The sequence below is a fragment of the Halichoeres trimaculatus genome, unplaced genomic scaffold (genome assembly GCF_033239565.1).
Source record: "Halichoeres trimaculatus isolate MK-OKI-2021-1 unplaced genomic scaffold, fHalTri1.1 fHalTri1_scaffold_5, whole genome shotgun sequence".
NCBI lineage: Eukaryota > Metazoa > Chordata > Actinopteri > Labriformes > Labridae > Halichoeres > Halichoeres trimaculatus.
The window spans coordinates 27,214,884-27,231,664 of record NW_027437183.1 but is presented as its reverse complement, the minus strand read 5'-3'; the positions used below and the strand labels follow the sequence as shown (position 1 = coordinate 27,231,664).

Sequence of the window (16,781 nt, the reverse complement as noted above, 5' to 3'; positions counted from 1 at the left end):
TGAGTTTTAAACCTGGGAAAGCTGAATCTATGAATATATTTCCAACTTTGTGGTGTGAATTCGGTGTGAGCATGCATGTTCTTTTCTCTGCTACATGTCAGTTCACCTGACAGCTGGGTGCTAAATGTCAGCTAATCGGCTGGCTGACGGAGCTGAGTGAAGGGATGTTCTTGTTGAAGAAAATACTTAAAGAAAGTGAATTTACTGATTTAAAAACTATTTGGAAAGTGCTGGTATAAATGTGCTTAATTTCAGTAATGAGCAAAATAAATCAGATACTTTCCAGTTTCTTGCCACAGATTACCATCAGTGTTATTGTTTTGGCCCACAGCACTTGATTTAATTCAACTGGCACAAATTCTCAGTCACAACCAGGGATGCCTCAGCAGTTATCTTGAAGCTATATTACTGTGGAGATGCTTGTGGGGTAATCTAATTAAAATAGATCAGAGGGATGGAAGTGTTCTTTGATCCAGCACAGCAAAGAAAACAATAGATTCATCAATCGCCTCATTCATTTAGGAGTCATTTTTGAAATTGAACTAAAATAAAATCCTTCAATCCTTTTTTATGTAAAAATCTTATGTATGAAAACTTAAGTCATCTAAATCACAGACACCTTCACAAACACAATACAGCTGTGTATGTATTTGGCCTGAGCTATCTTTGTTTTATGGGGTTTAGAGGTCATGGGAGTTTATAGCTACAGCTCAGGTTACATTAACCTGTTCCACACTTAAACAGGACGCAAACAGTTTTAACCTCGGCTTAACAGATCAGTCAGCGCGAAGAGTCTCTGAGCACTCGAAGGTTTAGATATAAATACCAGGCTCAAAACTGGATGAAAGGTTGACAGCACAACAGCTACCTGAAGACTCCTCCATGTTACCAGATGGGACATTCAAACTAGAAATTCAAAACACATGACAAAGAAAATTCTCACAGACATAGCTCTCTCCTAAATTATCGATCTTATGTGGATTAAGGTATTTTTCAGGATGTTTAGTTCAGTACTTTGATGTTATTTGCAACTCTGTTCAAAATTATAGCCATTGACACGCTGTGAGGACTGGATAGGTTTGACATTACTCACGTACTCTGGGAGGGAAGATTTTTGTATCTCATCAATGTATTGGATACCAGACTGTGAAACCTCCTGTGTATTTATATAACATACAAGATATACTTTACATTAATGCACAATAGACAGAGTAAAGAGAATAGGAAATCGATGGTAATGGGGTAAAATAGCTAACTCAATAGCCATCTTACAATGAAACTAAGAGGAACCTTATCAAAAGAAAAAAACACATGAAAACAGGACTGTTATCTAGAACAGCTTTGTACAACTTGTTATTCAAAGTGACAAATACAAGTTCAGTTCCACCAATTATCTAAAGGTCAGAGTTTTCATTCTCTGATGTCCTCTTATTAGTGCCACCAATTACTTTTAGTGTGTCTCCACATTTGTCCATTACATTCTGAATGCTAATTGGCAGTCTTGCTGAAACATAAGCTCCCCAAGGACACTGACTGTTTCGAGTAGAAAGGAGACAGAGGGGAGACAGAGGGTTAGTCACCTGATTACCCAAGACTGGAGGATGGCAGCAGTGCAAGGAGCAAGTGATGAAGCAAGCAAAGTCAAGGAGGAAGAGTGAGACAGCAAAGACATGGCAGAGACAGAGGTAAACAGAGTAGTGAGATAAATCCATCTATAGATCCAAGGAAGACTCTGATTCTCCCCAAGGAGGTGGTGCCTCCTCTTTTGGCAGCAGTTTGGACAAGTCAGCTTTTACCCAGACCTTGCCCTTTGTGCCCTGCTGCATCCCCTTTTCCCTTTCTCTGCCCTGACTGGACCTCTATCTCTATGCTCAGCCCTTTACTTGAATTTTAAGTTTGTATTTTTCTACTTATTTACTCCCTTCATTTGTATTTTGGTCATCCAGGTGACCTCTTTAATTCACTCTTTTAGCTGGAGTCATAAAAGCTGCTGGCTGTTCAAGTTCAGGATAAAATCATCTCTCCTGACCCTGTATTAGAGTCGTCATGTAGAAGCTGTCAAAAAGTACAATTATTTGCTTTACAGTTACTAAATGACTGAACGACACATGAAAGCTTATAAAACTTTGCACAAACTTGGTGTCTACATTTCTCACGAGTACATGTATCTGTGTTTTAAACTGTCAGGTTGATAACCCTGATAATGATTCAGTTGCAAAAGGTTTTGGGCTGTTTATGTTATGAACCTGTTTTAAGGACTCTGTATGTTCAAAAGACATGGCAGTCTCTGTGTCGTAGTTTTTTTATGAATTTCAGGATTTAAGCTTTCAGTTATGGTTGACTCAGTCTATTGAGATCAATACTGTTGCACAGTTTAATTTGAAGTTGAGAACAAGAGATCAGTGGTGCTGTTTTGCCCATTGTTTCGTCAGTTAATTTTCAAAAGCTTTTAGTTAATATACAGACCTGATAGAAATCTTAAGACCACTTGAAAAATTGCTAGAATTTACCTTTTGCACATTTGGATCTTAATGAGGTTATAAGTAAAGTTACAATATGCAAAAGCAAGAAGCGGGAGTGTGACAAAAAGCACTTTGAAAAAGTAATTTGTTGAAAACAAGTAAACTGAAATAGGCTGTTTATCAGCTGATCAAAAGTTTAAGACTATCGCTCAAAATATTTAAAAAAAACTCTCCAAACCAGAACAAAATTTTTTCTCAGTGGGACTCAGTAATGAGTAGCTCCCCTGTTCTTGTTTATCACTTTAAAATTTCATTTGGGCATGCTTGATGCAAGTGTTTCCAGGAAGCTTTTGGGAACATTGCTCCAAGTGATGAAGATGGCTTCACGAAGGGCATCAACTGTCTGGAATTGATGGCATTTTTATAAACTCCCCTTGCCATCCATCCCCAAATGTTGTCTGTTGGATTTAAATCAGGGGAACATGCGGGATGGCCCAAAAGAGTGATGTTATTCTCCCTGAAGAAGTCTTTCATCAAGCCAGCATTGTGACCTGCAGCGCTGTCCTGTTGAAAAACCAGCTGTTACTACACAGACCAGGGCCCTCAGTCATGAAGGATGCCAGCTGCAACATCTGCAGGTAACGAGCTGCTATGACCACCCTGCACCACCTGAAGCTCCAGTGTTCACTGAATGAAAAAGCCAGATCATGATGGACCCCCCTCCACTGTGCCGGGTAGAAAACATCTTAGGTGGGATCTTCTTGTCATACCTGTAATGTTGGAATCCATCTGGACCGTCAAGGTTAAATTTTTTCTCATTAGAGAATCACTGGCTCCCTGGCAAAGTCTAAACGGGAAGTTTTGTGGCGTTGAAGGAGAGGAGGTCTTTGAATGCATTTTTTGTTTTTGAAACCCTATTCCTGCAGATGCAGTCTGATGGTTATTATGCTGTAGTTGGCACCAGTAAGGGCCTTAATGTGGATCGAGAACCGCCCTGTGTCCTGACGGACAGCCAATCATATCCTCTGGCGCAGATGTCATTTTTTTTAGGGTCTACCACTTGACTGTTTTGTCCCATAATGCTCAGGATCTTTAAAATAATTTAGAATGACTGTCTTACTGCGTCCAACCTCAGCAGCAATGGCATGCTGCGAGAGGCCTTGCTTTTGCAGCTCGACGATCCGACCACGTTCAAGAAGAGACAGCTTCTTAGCTTTCGCCATCAGGAGGGCATGACCGTGTGAATGCTTGACAGAAAATGAAAATTTTGAGCAGCTTTTGGCTTTAATAGCCTGTGGTCTTAAACTTTTGCATTTTGATCAGGTGATAAACCAATTTCAGTTTTTTGTTTTGGTTGTTTCTTTAATTACGGGTTCCGAATGTTTTTTTGTTACACTCCCCCTTCTTGCTTTTGCATATTGTAGCTTTACTTAAAACCCCATTAAGGTCCAAACGTGCAAAATGCATATTCTTGCAATTTTTCACCTGGTCTTCAGATTTTGATCAGGTCTGTATTGTGTGAGTATTGAGTTAGAAAAACTGAATCAACCAACTCTTCAAATGATTTTATTGCTTTCTAATATCTGCTCTTCCCATATTATCTTACAAATACTCTCTACTGTCAGTTTTTAACAAGACATACTACAAAACTGTAGTTTGTTAAAGGGCAACTCCGGTTTTTTGACACCTGGACCTTATTTATAGGTGTGTGCATGCTCATATACTCACTGAGACAAACATCGTGCAGCTCAGAGTCCTTCAGAAGTTGTTAAGATCCAACCGATTTTAGCTGCACTTAGCGGGGCCACGGCAAGGGAGCTTTTGCGTGGGACATAATCTCTGCAAAATCGCTCATTTCAGCTATATTTTTTCATCCATCGCCAGTGTTATCATAACGTCAGCTCGTCTACCGTCTTCAGACTACGACTTCGAGTTTGACGGTTGTCCTTGCCGGTTTGAGCCTGAGTACACGGACGAGGAGCTCCATGAAAGAAGGATGCAGAGGGAGAGAGACGAAGCTGGCTCGAGAACAACAAACAGGAGCACGTCCACGACTCAATGCGAACTGGTACTGGCAAACCGGTAAGGACAACCGTCAAACTCGAAGTCGTAGTCTGAAGACGGTAGACAAGCTTACGTTATGATAACACTGGCGATGGATGAAAAAATATAGCTGAAATGAGCGATTCTGCAGAGATTATGTCCAGCGCTGAAGCTCCCTTGCCATGGTCCCCGCTAAGTGCGGCTAAAATCAGTTGGATCTAAATAACTTCTGAAGGACTCCGAGCTGCACAATGTTTGTCATGGTGAGTATATGAACATGCACACACCTATAAATAAGGTCCAGGTGTCAAAAAAACTGAGTTGCCCTTTAATGCTTAGATGCACAAACAACACTTAACGTAGATTTATAGATAGATAGATAGATAGACAGATAGATAGATAGATAGATAGATAGATAGATAGATAGATAGATAGATAGATAGATAGATAGATAGATAGATAGATAGATAGATGACATGAATAAAAGAAAAACAAATCAGGAGAAAGATAGAGAGAAAATCAAAAGTTTTGGTCACAAGCATACTTGTTGGAGGGTATCAAGACTGATAAATCTGTCTTTGTTCCTTAAGCTTGTATGCCTGTCCATCTTCCTCTCCTCACTCCTTGTCCCTCTGTCTGCCTGTTCATAGACTCCACTCTGCTGCCTACAGCTCTGATAAAGCATCTACCCTTCCTCACTGCTGTTGTAAAAAAGTGATGGAAAGGGAGATGGTTTGAGGAGCTCGTCAGCTCTTCTGTCAGTCGTGTCATGCATTGTTTATAGCTGACAGCGTGCATGCATCGAAGGCGTTTCCCCGTTGTTGAGCTGTGCATGTTAGTGTGTATGTGTTTGCTTGGCGGTGTGTGGTAAGCACTGAGCAGACAGATGGTGCACACTCCGGGGTCTGCTGGTGCAGACATGCCAACCCAGGAGATTCAGGCAGGGATGGAGGCATTACACTGGTGTGTTTGTTTATCACGGTCACAGCATGTGTGTGTAAAATAAAAACCCTCCTACATTTCATAGGGCCATATAGACTGTGTAAACATTTGTGTTGGTAAAGGCAGTGCTGGGAGGAGCTGGTGTTCAGACAGGCATGAAACAGTGCAGACATTAGCCTGAGTCTCATCATGTTCTCTGAATATACACGTCATACTGTACATGCAGCTGTTTTTCTCCTAACCCTGTAGGTCATCATGTCATTGTTTTACTAACACTCTGACACATCAGTTCGTATTTTTTCAGTGATGCTTCTTTTCTATAGAGGGTCTTTGATTAATCTATTTTCTCTAGCGCTCCAGGCTGTGAGGACAGGGTTTGTTGTGCAGGATTGAGCTCAGCAACTGAAGTCATATAAGACCTGCTGACAGATGACGCTGAACAAGCCTCATACGACAGGACTCATGAAAGGGACAGCTGCCGCGTCCTGGGGTCTGACTCTATTGTAATACAAGACTTACACACACACACACACACACACACACACACACACACACACTGCTCCCTCTCTTTGGTTTGTAGCAACAGAGTTTTGTCGTGACTCTGCAGAGCTGTCGGTGCCAGGAAGCAGGGTGGCACCTTCCACCTCCTGTCGAGCCCCCCTGTCTGGGCTGGCAATCACCCAGTTTTGCTTCTTAAATACAAATAGATAAAAACTGCTGGAGAGGAAAGTGGGAAATGTTTTTATCCGCTGTTTTTTTGTGAGCAGCAGGTCCTTCCTTGGTGCTGTGTTACCAGGTGTTTTTCTCCTGAGTACAGGTCCCCTTTTTTCTTTCAGCTTATCCTCTCTGACTGTTTTTTTCCAGATCTGTTTTTCTTTCTGTCACCATGCCCTACCATTAGGCTTGTCACGATAACAAATTTTGTTAGACAATAATTTTCCGAAATATTATTGCCGATAAACAACATTATTGTCAATATTATTTTTATTTTTTTTCCACTTTTTCATTGATGTATTTATGATAAATGGGATAATAAAGTGAGAACACCATATCAAAAGCAAGAAACTTTAATTTCTCTAGAGTATTTAACTGTAACTAAAAGGTCAGGATCTTTTAAATAAAATAAATTAAACAAAAAATATAATAAATTTAACAAACATGAAAGAGAAGAAAAATACAATGAAAATGAAATGGACTCTCTTTTAGAAAAAAATACATGTCAATGAAAATATTTAATACTAATCAAAAACAATAAAACATAGACCCTGTCTCTAAAGAAAAAACGAAACTCAAACCCCCCCCCCAAAAAAACCAATAAAAACTATAGCCTAAATAAAAAGGGAGTTTATACAGTTCCTGAATTGTTTGTGACATGTACTTTTTCCCAGTCAATCTGTACTGTCTGTCAAACATTTTTAACATTTCTGGCTTTCAACCGTATTGAAGGGCTGCATTTCTTTGGCAATGTAGCTGTCTTTGAGCGTCCACCATTTGGCGCTTTTATTTCTATTTACTTTGCCGACCAAAAGCCTCAGTAAGAGCGGATTGTCAAAGAACAAGTCTTCGCTGCACCTCCCTCTTCTTCTTCGTCGCCACTATTTTCAAACAAATGCGACATATCAGCTCGTTGGTGTTCATGAGCTCACACTTTGTTCATTCTGATAAAAAACTAAATATTCCCACACTGGGACTGTGGCAGGCGGCTTAAGAACTGTATCTTTCATGCCATCACTCATATTAGCGTGTTTCCTCCTTACCCCTCAGGACGCTCGCTTCAGCTCTCTCTGTGTGTACGCGCGAGCAGCCCTGTCTTCACCCCAAAGATTGCATTTTTGACAGATTCTCACTCAGCTATAAATCCTCTAAATCCGCTATAGAACCTATGCACCCCAATGTTAGGAAAGATAGACGTAGTGAGCCATCTTCTCATTCAGCCTCTTTGGTGGAAAGAGAGGAGGAAAACAAACATGCATGCACGTGTCAGTTTATTGAGGCTGGCAAACTTACCAAGGACCTTTTTATTTATCGTTCGATTAATCGATTTATTGATTATCGTGACAGGCCTACCTACCACCCCATTTTTCTCCTCTGTTCCTCTGAGTGAACCTTCGAGCCATCATCTCTGCTACAATCTCTGACTTTTAAATCAGCGCCTTTTGCTGTGTTTTTTTCAATCTGACTTGTGACATGACCTTTTTCACAGTTTCTCTTGTGGTCGAGCATCGTTTTCTTGCTGGGATTTGAAAAGCCAGTTAGCAGGGATGCATGGTGAATAGGATGTGATGGAAAAAAAGAAGGCAGGAAGAGGCTTACTTTTACATTATTTAAAGCTTACACAAGTACTCAGGAGTGGAATAAATGATACTGTGAACTGCAGTGCATGCTGGGGTATTCACCCTGGAACACACTCACTCACACATGCGGACACACACTAATACATTAATCAGGTTTGTTATAGATAAATTTAGAGGACTATCTTTTGCCTGTGGCATTATTTCTCTGATTATAACAAATTGGCTCATTAGGGCACAAACTCTTCAGGGCTCAATCTATTTTATAATATGTAGTAAACTGTTTCTTCAACTTTGATGGAAAACCCTGAACTGTCTTGTTTTCTTTTCCTGAACGGTAAAGTTCTGTCTCAGCAGGAAAGTTGGTGCTCCACACTTTTGGTAATTGCTTTCCAGGGGGAGGTTTCACTTCTTCTGTTCTTGTAACAGTGAGAAGATGCGTGTTCTAATTTGATACAAGTTTTCCTCTGCTGTGGTGTGTAAAGGACTAACACATCACTAGAACTGCTTCTCAAACAGTTTCCCTCTTTCAACAGAGAGCTGCAGAGTGAGAGAGACAGAGAGAGAGAGAGGAAATTAGGTTTTCAACAGTAAAATGAATGACATCTCCAGGAGAAGTGTAAACTGTGTGATGGCTTATTTTGTGTTCACAGTGTTTAGAATCCCATCCACTCAGGTTCACTCAGTCACTCTGCTGATGGTGCTGGGGTTGGGTTGTTGTCAAGTTTCACTGTGACACGTAAACTGCATGGACACTCTTAAATCTAACACTACTCTTACGTGGAATTGGTCAAGTGAAAAAGCTGATTTTATCTCAGGATTGTCTAGTTTGGTTATCACAATTTTGGTTAATTGTTCTTTCTGCTCTGTTGATCTGTTGTTCATTCAGCATTGTGATGGTGTTAGGTTGGCTTCCAGCAGAAGGCATGTTAGCTGTGTGAGCTGTTGCTAACAGCCTCCTTCCATTCTATTTTTAAAATATCTTGACTTTATAAAAGTCGTCTGGATCGGTTCTTGACAGCAAAGGGTAACAAAGTTGTTTACTCCACTGTAGGATTGAATTAATACATGTAAACAGGATAAACATATGAATCTCTCCTAAATCAACAGACTCTTAGCCATACCTAAAAAGGAGGGTTTTCTGCTTTAGAAAACAGTCTCAGTTACATTTAAAACAGGCTCAAAATTTACACTTTGGTGCTATGTATGGCCACGTAGAGGCAAAATAATAGAGAGACAGAGCTTGCACTAAAACATTGTGGAACCTGGTGTTGTTTAATTTATTAGATTATGTACAGTATTTAAAGCATTAATGACTGTTTCGTGCAATTTAACCATATCAGGGGATGCTTTGTCGTGATACTCCGGGATGGAACAAGTTGGGTCCTATCACAAGATTTAGGGCTGAAATTACCCCTACAGCAGTGTTTTTGTGCAGCAGAAGCCCAGGGTGCTCGCACCAAACACCCCCTCCCTGCTCCTCTGCCGGTTTCCTCTGCACTCAGAGGGGGCCAATTTTTACTTGACCAAAAACACAAATAAACAGACTCCCACCGAAAAATCTGATATCGGTCTGCATTCACGCTTTATTTAGAGAATTTTCAGCGCGTTACTTTCACACAAAAACACCGCTAAATAAGGCTCTAGTTCTCATCGTGTTGTAAAACGGTGCTACCTCCGCCGCAGAGCCACAGCTGGCTACAAGGCTCTCATCGCTTAGTGTATCAGTCCGCACGCGCGGCGTGCCAGGTATAAACAAATGCAGGTAGTCTGCCAGGACTAAGAGACACGATGAGAACTAGAGCCTTATTTAGTGGTGTTTTTGTGTGAATGTAACGCGCTGAAAATTCTCTAAATAAAGCGTGAATGCAGACCAATATCAGATTTTTTCAGTGGGAGTCTGTTTATTTGTGTTTTTGGTCAAGTAAAATATGGCCCCATCTGAGTGCAGAGGAAATCGGCAGAGGAGCAGGGAGGGGGTGTTTGGTGCGTGCACCCTGGGCTTCTGCTGCACAAAAACACTGCTGTAGGGGTAATTTCTGCCCTAAACCTTGTGATAGGACCCAACTTGTTCCATCCCGGAGTATCACTTGAAGGTGCTACACAGTTTTTGGGAACTGTTTTGTTCCTCTTACTGCAACAAACATGTATTAACCTTCCAAACTGTGTATCAAAGAGAATATTAACTACCCAATCTGAATGTGCCCCCCCATTAAAACTGGGAAAATAGAAACGACACTTGTGGACTGTAAGTGTGCAAATCAAAGAAAAAGAAAACAGAGAAGATGAAGAAGAAGAAAAAGAAGCTGGAATTAAAAAATCAGTTTATCACAGAGTTTGTTTTCTGTGGAGCTTTATGCCAAAGACTTTATGTTTCCAGTCTCTTACTTGTTCCATAGTCTTTAAAGAAGACAGCTGTGACGAGTCTCAACATCAGCAGTGTGGAGAAAGAGAGGAACAATGCACAAGAACTTGTAAAAAGTGCTCTATAGATGCATTCTTTGCACTGTTTTTAGATTATTTCTTGCTTTTTATGTTGTAGCTGCTGACATCCTATTCAAGCCTTGGTCTTAATCTCTTTGTGAGGAGGTGTGATTGAGTGAATGGAATATTTGTGTCAAATTTAAATGTAAGCGGATGGGCACAGCTCGCTAACTGGCTACAAATCTGCACTCATTTGAAACGGCAGCTTGTCAGGCGCTCCTGTTTTATCCCTGTTAATGTTTTCTGATGTTGCCAGAAGATCGCTTCTGTGTGTATGACAGGGACACAGAGAGAGAAAGGGAGAGAGAAAGAGCGACCTGCAGAGTTGTGAGTGGGGTGTGCAAGAACCTCACAGCTGGTTGCCCTCTGCTGTATGTGTGCGTGTGTGTGTGTGTGTGTGAGAGAGAGAGAGAAAGGTACAGAGTGAGGTGGTGCGTGCTTGTGTGTGACTCTCTCATATAGGAGAGTAAGCCAGCAGCAGCAGCGGTAGTACAGTGGAGCGTGTTCAGTGTCTGGATGTTTGCGCTGCCTCTCTCAGCTGCGGGACGAAGCCTTACTGTAGGTATACACACACTCGCACGCACACAAACACATATAGCAGCACACACTACACACAGCCATTCTGACTGTCCATCTGCTGTTTCTCCTTGTCTGCCTTTCTTCTCTTACGTTTAGTGTTTAAGTGAATAAAAAGGTAACGAGTGTCTGTATGGGAGCATTGTTTCCCTCTGGATTAGAGAGAATTGCGTGAGGCTGTGGAGGGATTTAAATGTGCCATTCATCACTAATGTTTCCATCACTTTCGGCACGTTCTTCTATTTGCATGCATAATAGACAGATTTTCATACTGCATTTCCATAAAAATCTGAGTCCCTGCTTTGTTTATGTGGTGGTTTACTCTTGATGCCCAGAGAAAGTCATGTACATCTTCACTCAATGTGCAGGTATGTTTTCTTATTCTGTGTGTTTGGCCGGAGATGGTGAAGTAGAGGTGCAGTGGGTGTGTCGTGTCCAGTTTCCAATTGTGTGGAACCTGAGCTGCCTGCTAGAGTGACATGACAAGACTCTGTTCTACAGACTCCTGCAGGATGGAGAGAGACGAGACAAACAGAAAACACTCAGGATATAAAAACATAGACATACAGGGGCAATGAAATAAAAATGAGGAAGACTCAGGATCCAGAAATGTCCGTATTGATGCAGTTTGAGATATTTAGTGCTTTCTCCCTGTGCTTCCATTTTGACTGGGAGCAGGGGATAGATTGCTATTTTTGTAGCAGAGCTTTCCCATGGGTGAGAGGAGGAGGCTTACATGCCTTACCTCACACTCAACACATGTCCCTCATCCAAACCCTCTCCCTTTTGCTCTCCAGCTGCAGCCTCATTGAGTTAACTCTCAGCTAAAGGGCTGGGTGCTGAACGTGCTCTGAATGGGAGCAAAAGATCTAACACTGAGGAAGAGGAGGGGAATGAAGGAGAAAATGATAAGAACTGAGAGATAAAGAGAGCAGAAGAGAAAACACTACATCAAGTGAAAACAGTGGGGATAGCCTGAAGATGTGAGAAGCAGTGGACTGTTGCCAGGATCTGTAGGACTATCCCTCTCTCTCTCTCTCTCTCTCTCTCAAAATGATGTTTCATCAGACAAATACCAGTGCTTCACTTTCCTTCAGTCGTCCTTGGATTGCCTGATTACAATTTGACTTTCTCATCTACAAATGTCTGTTGTTTTGAAAACAAATCAAAGCGTACAAGAAAAAGCGTCAACTTTTGCCTGGGTTCCTAAATGCTATTTCTTGTTCCAGCTTACATACCCAGTACAGTCCATTCATAATGCACGCTGTGCAGTTCTCCAGGGAGAGACTAATGTGTTTGTGAACAAAAGTGCATCTCTGACAGAGTTTTATGTAGAAAGTTGTGTTTCTGTGGTGTGGCTTGAACCATTAATTTTGCCATGTAAAGTGTGCCATGTTATGTATTATTAGGCCTGTCACGATAACAAATTTTGCTAAACGATAATTTTCAAAAATGTTATTGCCGATAAACGATATTATTGTCAATATTATTTTGATTTTTTCATTTTTTCATTGATGTAATTATGATAAATGGGATAATAAAGTGAGTACACCATATCAATAGCAAGAAACTTTAATTTCTCAAGAGTATTTAACTGTAATTAAAAGGTCAGGATCTTTTAAATAAAATAAATTAAAATAAATGATTCAATTTATTATAAATTTAACAAACAAGAAAGAGAAAAAAAATACAATGAAAATGAAACGGACCCTCTTTTGGAAAAAAATACATGTCAATGAAAATAATTCACATAATCAAAAACAATAAAACATAGACCCTGTCTCTAAAGAAAACAAAACTCCAAAAACAAACAACAACAATAAAAACTATAGCTTAAATAAAGGGAGTTTATACAGTTCCTGAATTGTTTGTGACATGTACTTTTTCCCAGTCAATCCATACTGTCTGCCAAACATTTTTAACATTTCTGGCTTTCAACCGTATTGAAGGGCTGCATTTCTTTGGCAATGTAGCTGTCTTTGAGCGTCCACCATTTGGCGCTTTTATTTCTATTTACTTTGCCGACCAAAAGCCTCAGTAAGAGCGGATTGTCAAAGAACAAGGCTCCGCTGCACCTCCCTCTTCTACTTCTTCGTCGCCACTATTTTCAAACAAATGCGACATATCAGCTTCTTGGTGTTCATGAGCTCACACTTTGTTCATTCTGATAAAAAACGAAATATTCCCACACTGGGACTGTGGCAGGCGGCTTAAGAACCGTAACTTTTGTGCCATCACTCATATTAGTGTGTGTTTCCTCCTTACCCCTCAGGACGCTCGCTTCAGCTCTCTTTGTGTGTATGCTCAAGCAGCCCCGTCTTCACCCCAAAGATCGCATTTTTGACAGATGCTCACTCAGCTATAAATCCTCTAAATCGGCTATAGAACCTATGCACCCCAATGTTAGGAAAGATAGATGTAGTGAGCCATCTTCTCATTCAGCCTCTTTGGTGGAAAGAGAGGAGGAAAACAAACATGCATGCAGGTGTCAGTTTATTGAGGCTGGCAAACTTACCGAGGACGTTTTTATTTATTGTTGGGTTAATTGATTTATTGATTATCGTGACAGGCCTATGTGTTATAAAACTGCATTCTTACTTTATTTGCAATACACACAAGTTGCGAATTACATCAGAAAAAACAGACTTATGAGAAAATCTCACCTTTTGCCACTCTTTCTGTAAGGTAGGAGTTTTGTAACAGCATCATGCTCACAGTGGCAGTGATGCATTGCTCTCTAGATCAGTTTACGATGAAACAAAATGTGCTGGTAAACAAAATGTGTTATATCCAACCACTTTAGGCTGCAAGATTACCACATTTGTCAGGAACTTATACTATTTAGGTTCTTAAATTGAATTTCAAAATTGCAGAGGAACTTCCAAACTGTGACTAATTCCCTGTCCTGCCATGCAGAGGTACACACTGAGCAACATTCACAGCAGTTTGATTGGTGTAAATATCTAAGCTCAACTGCGTGAAGGAGGATTTCTCTCCCTGAAGTGATGGATTACATTAGTTACAGATGCACACTTTGGGATGTTGGATTGTAATTTTGTAAAAGCTTCGATAAATAGCTACTGTGTTTAATCAGTTCTTTGAAATTAAACGTAGTCATACAGCATGTTTGAAGTAGCTTTTGATAAAAGAGTCCCTTCCATAAGTTGCTCAGTTATTATGGTCGAATTTAAGCTGTGTTTCCACCAAGCAGTCCGGGTCGGTTCAGTACGGTTTGGCACGGTTTGGTACAGTTAAGCCTGATCCCGTTTGCGTTTTCACAGCAAACTGTGCCCTCTCGTGGTGGGCGGCGTCAAAGCCGGATGCCAGAAGCCGCAGCTGTTAAACAATAGTGCAACGCCGTAGCAACTTACCCCGCTATTAAATCCAACAAAGAAGAAAAACGCGACACAGTACACAAAGAGCACGGACGGAAGACATGCAGCATTTCGTCCTCTCTGTGATTGTCATGTAGCTCTTTGATACAAAGTGCAATCAAGCTTTGTTTCAGAGAAGTCTGTGCGCCCACAGGAGAAATGCAGCCGCTGTCGGGGTAAGTGACGATTCTTTTGACCAATCAACGGTCTGCAGTGTGTTGCTCCACCTTCCGAGAGCGGATCGGTTCAGTCTGGCACCCACACGAAAGGGTCCCAAAAAAATAGGTCGGCTCGTCTCGGTTTTAGGGATCTGTCCCGGGATAAGTCAGTGGAAACGCCGCAAAAAGTGTGCTGTACCGAGACGAACCAAACCGGTCTGCTTGGTGGAAACGCGGCTTTAGTGTATCTGTGTGTAAAGCAGCTTTTTTTAGCTCTCTGTTTGTGTATAAATAAAGCCTTACATGTCATGGGAGATGATCTGCTGTTGTGAAATACCCAGGAGCTTTCTTGCACCTGAGTAGTTCACATACTTCTAATACAGCACCACAACACTCCCTGCATTTCTCGGATGAAACCCGCTCATTAGAACCAACTGCTCAGTCCACTTCCCACATCACTTCACATCTCATCACCTGCTCATTGCAGCAACACCATCTACTCCTACATTTACTCTCACCCCACCGTGTGAGCTTTTCTTCTCTAAGGTAATAGTGTGCACTCACTCTTTGTCACTCTGCCAGTTTATTTGTTTGCCCACGTGGAGGTGATACCACCACCTTTGATCACGATGTGTAGGGATGGTGATGGCTCTCACAGAGCTCAACTACCTTCTGAAGTCGATCAAGTGTCTGATTCTCCAGGATAAAGCAGATACGTACTTTGTATCTAAGGAACAGATTGAATGTTTCAGTTTAAAAGTCTACAAAAAATTATTTTCTAACAGACACATTAGATTAGTAATGCCAGCCCATCTGGTCAGTGTTTTTTAATTTTACAGAGCAGGCGGTGCTGGATCTCAAACAAAGTGTGGCTTTTTATGTTTCCTAAATACTGCAGCTCACACTGATACTGCTGTCTTCTGTCTCAGCTAACTGTTATTTCACTGTATGTTCTCCTCCATAAAATGCAGAGGTCTAGATTATTTTAGTTCAATTGTTTGCAAATGTCGATGAACTGAAATATAACTGCTGATTTTGCACAGCATGAAGTATTTTCTGAAAAGAAACCGTGCAGACCAGATCCATTCTCCAGCGTCACGACTCAGGTGAGGAGGGGGAAGAGTGCTGCTTGGGGAGTCAATACTGATGAGAGGCCAGTCCTCATCATGCATAATCAATCTCATAACACATGGCAGCCTTCACCCTCAGTCACACAGAGAGAGCTCAGCATTATGCAGGGAATTGGGAAAATCTCATAGTAATGATGTGCAACATCATTGCTGTCTCATTAGGGAGCACAGGAAAAGTGGAGAACACAGAAAATGCTAATACCTCCATTGGCAATGCAGGAGCTTTTTTAGGTCCAGGGTTTAAAATGTTTCACAGTGAAATCCCAGTGCACAGGGGTGCATTTCAGATGAGCTGATAATGGGATTTTGTTTATTCAATGTCAGGGTTACCAGAACATTTAAGGTGCTATGCCCTCAATCTGAGTTTACACGTGGAAAACACTGAACGAAGCATTGTAGCCTGTAGTATAGGGTTCTGTAATATACAGAAAGCTTCCACTTAAGGTATTGTTCTTTTGTTTAGGCTTTATACCAGGGGTCACAAACCTCTTTGAGATCGAGGGCTGCCTCAAGAGAAATGAGTGGTACGAAGGGCTACTTGTCTGATACAAACTTCCTGGACAAAATTGCACAAATCACCATTTAATAACAATAATTAAAGTAGTAGCAGTTATACCATGTAAAGAGACTGCTCACATATCAGTGTTAATTATTCAACTACTATTATTACTATTAAAATTAATATTTTTCGTTTTTCCATTTTTAAAACCAGGACAGAAAAACACGTATTTTCTATTTTTGTGTTATTCCGTTATTCGGTTTTGGTTTTAAAACAGAAAAACAAAAAAACAAGTCAGTTTTTTCGTTTTTTTTTTTTATTTTGTTTTGAAACAGAATAACGAAAGAACGAACCATACACAGATTCTTCCTGTCTGTGGCATAAAATCCTGAAAAGAGCACCCACGTGGGGGTGTTTCTGTTTGGTGTTGACCAATTATAAGAGGGCAGGGCTGGCCCCTTGATTCCGCCCCCAAACTGTCAAAAGTCTGTGACTCGAGCGAGCAGAGTGCACAGAGGGAGAAAGGGAGAGCGCTGCAACACCCTTTCACGCAAAGCAACTGCTTGTGCGCGTGCTGTAGAGTTTAATATACCTATAACTATGCATTTTTTTTAGCTCTTGCTGTGTATTTTTACTCTCTCGCATCTCCCTGTATGCTCTCGGTTGTTGAATTTGTGTGGGCGAGGAATAAAAAAGTGCATGCGGCAGTTTACTCTGCGCGTGCGGTACAAGATAATTTGCTTGTATGTGTGTTTTATCGCTGTCCCTGTACTGTCCTTCTGGTACCCTGCTTTGACTGACATGGAAAAAAAAACAAAAAAC

General features: G+C 41.0%; 1 protein-coding gene across 5 annotated transcripts in view; it reads left to right on the top strand.

The window, feature by feature from the left end:
- The window catches only part of mctp1a (multiple C2 domains, transmembrane 1a), a 152,735-nt gene that overhangs the window by 20,429 nt on the left and 115,525 nt on the right, over positions 1–16,781 (top strand). Inside the window, exon 1 of one of the 5 annotated variants that reach the window (XM_074670741.1) lies at positions 10,626–10,780. The exons of the other annotated variants lie outside the window; for them this stretch is intronic. Within the exon in view, the coding sequence (XP_074526842.1) occupies positions 10,739–10,780 (42 nt within the window). The 5' untranslated portion in view covers positions 10,626–10,738. Of the gene's footprint in view, positions 1–10,625; positions 10,781–16,781 lie in introns of those variants that run through there. 5 annotated transcript variants of the gene reach the window in all.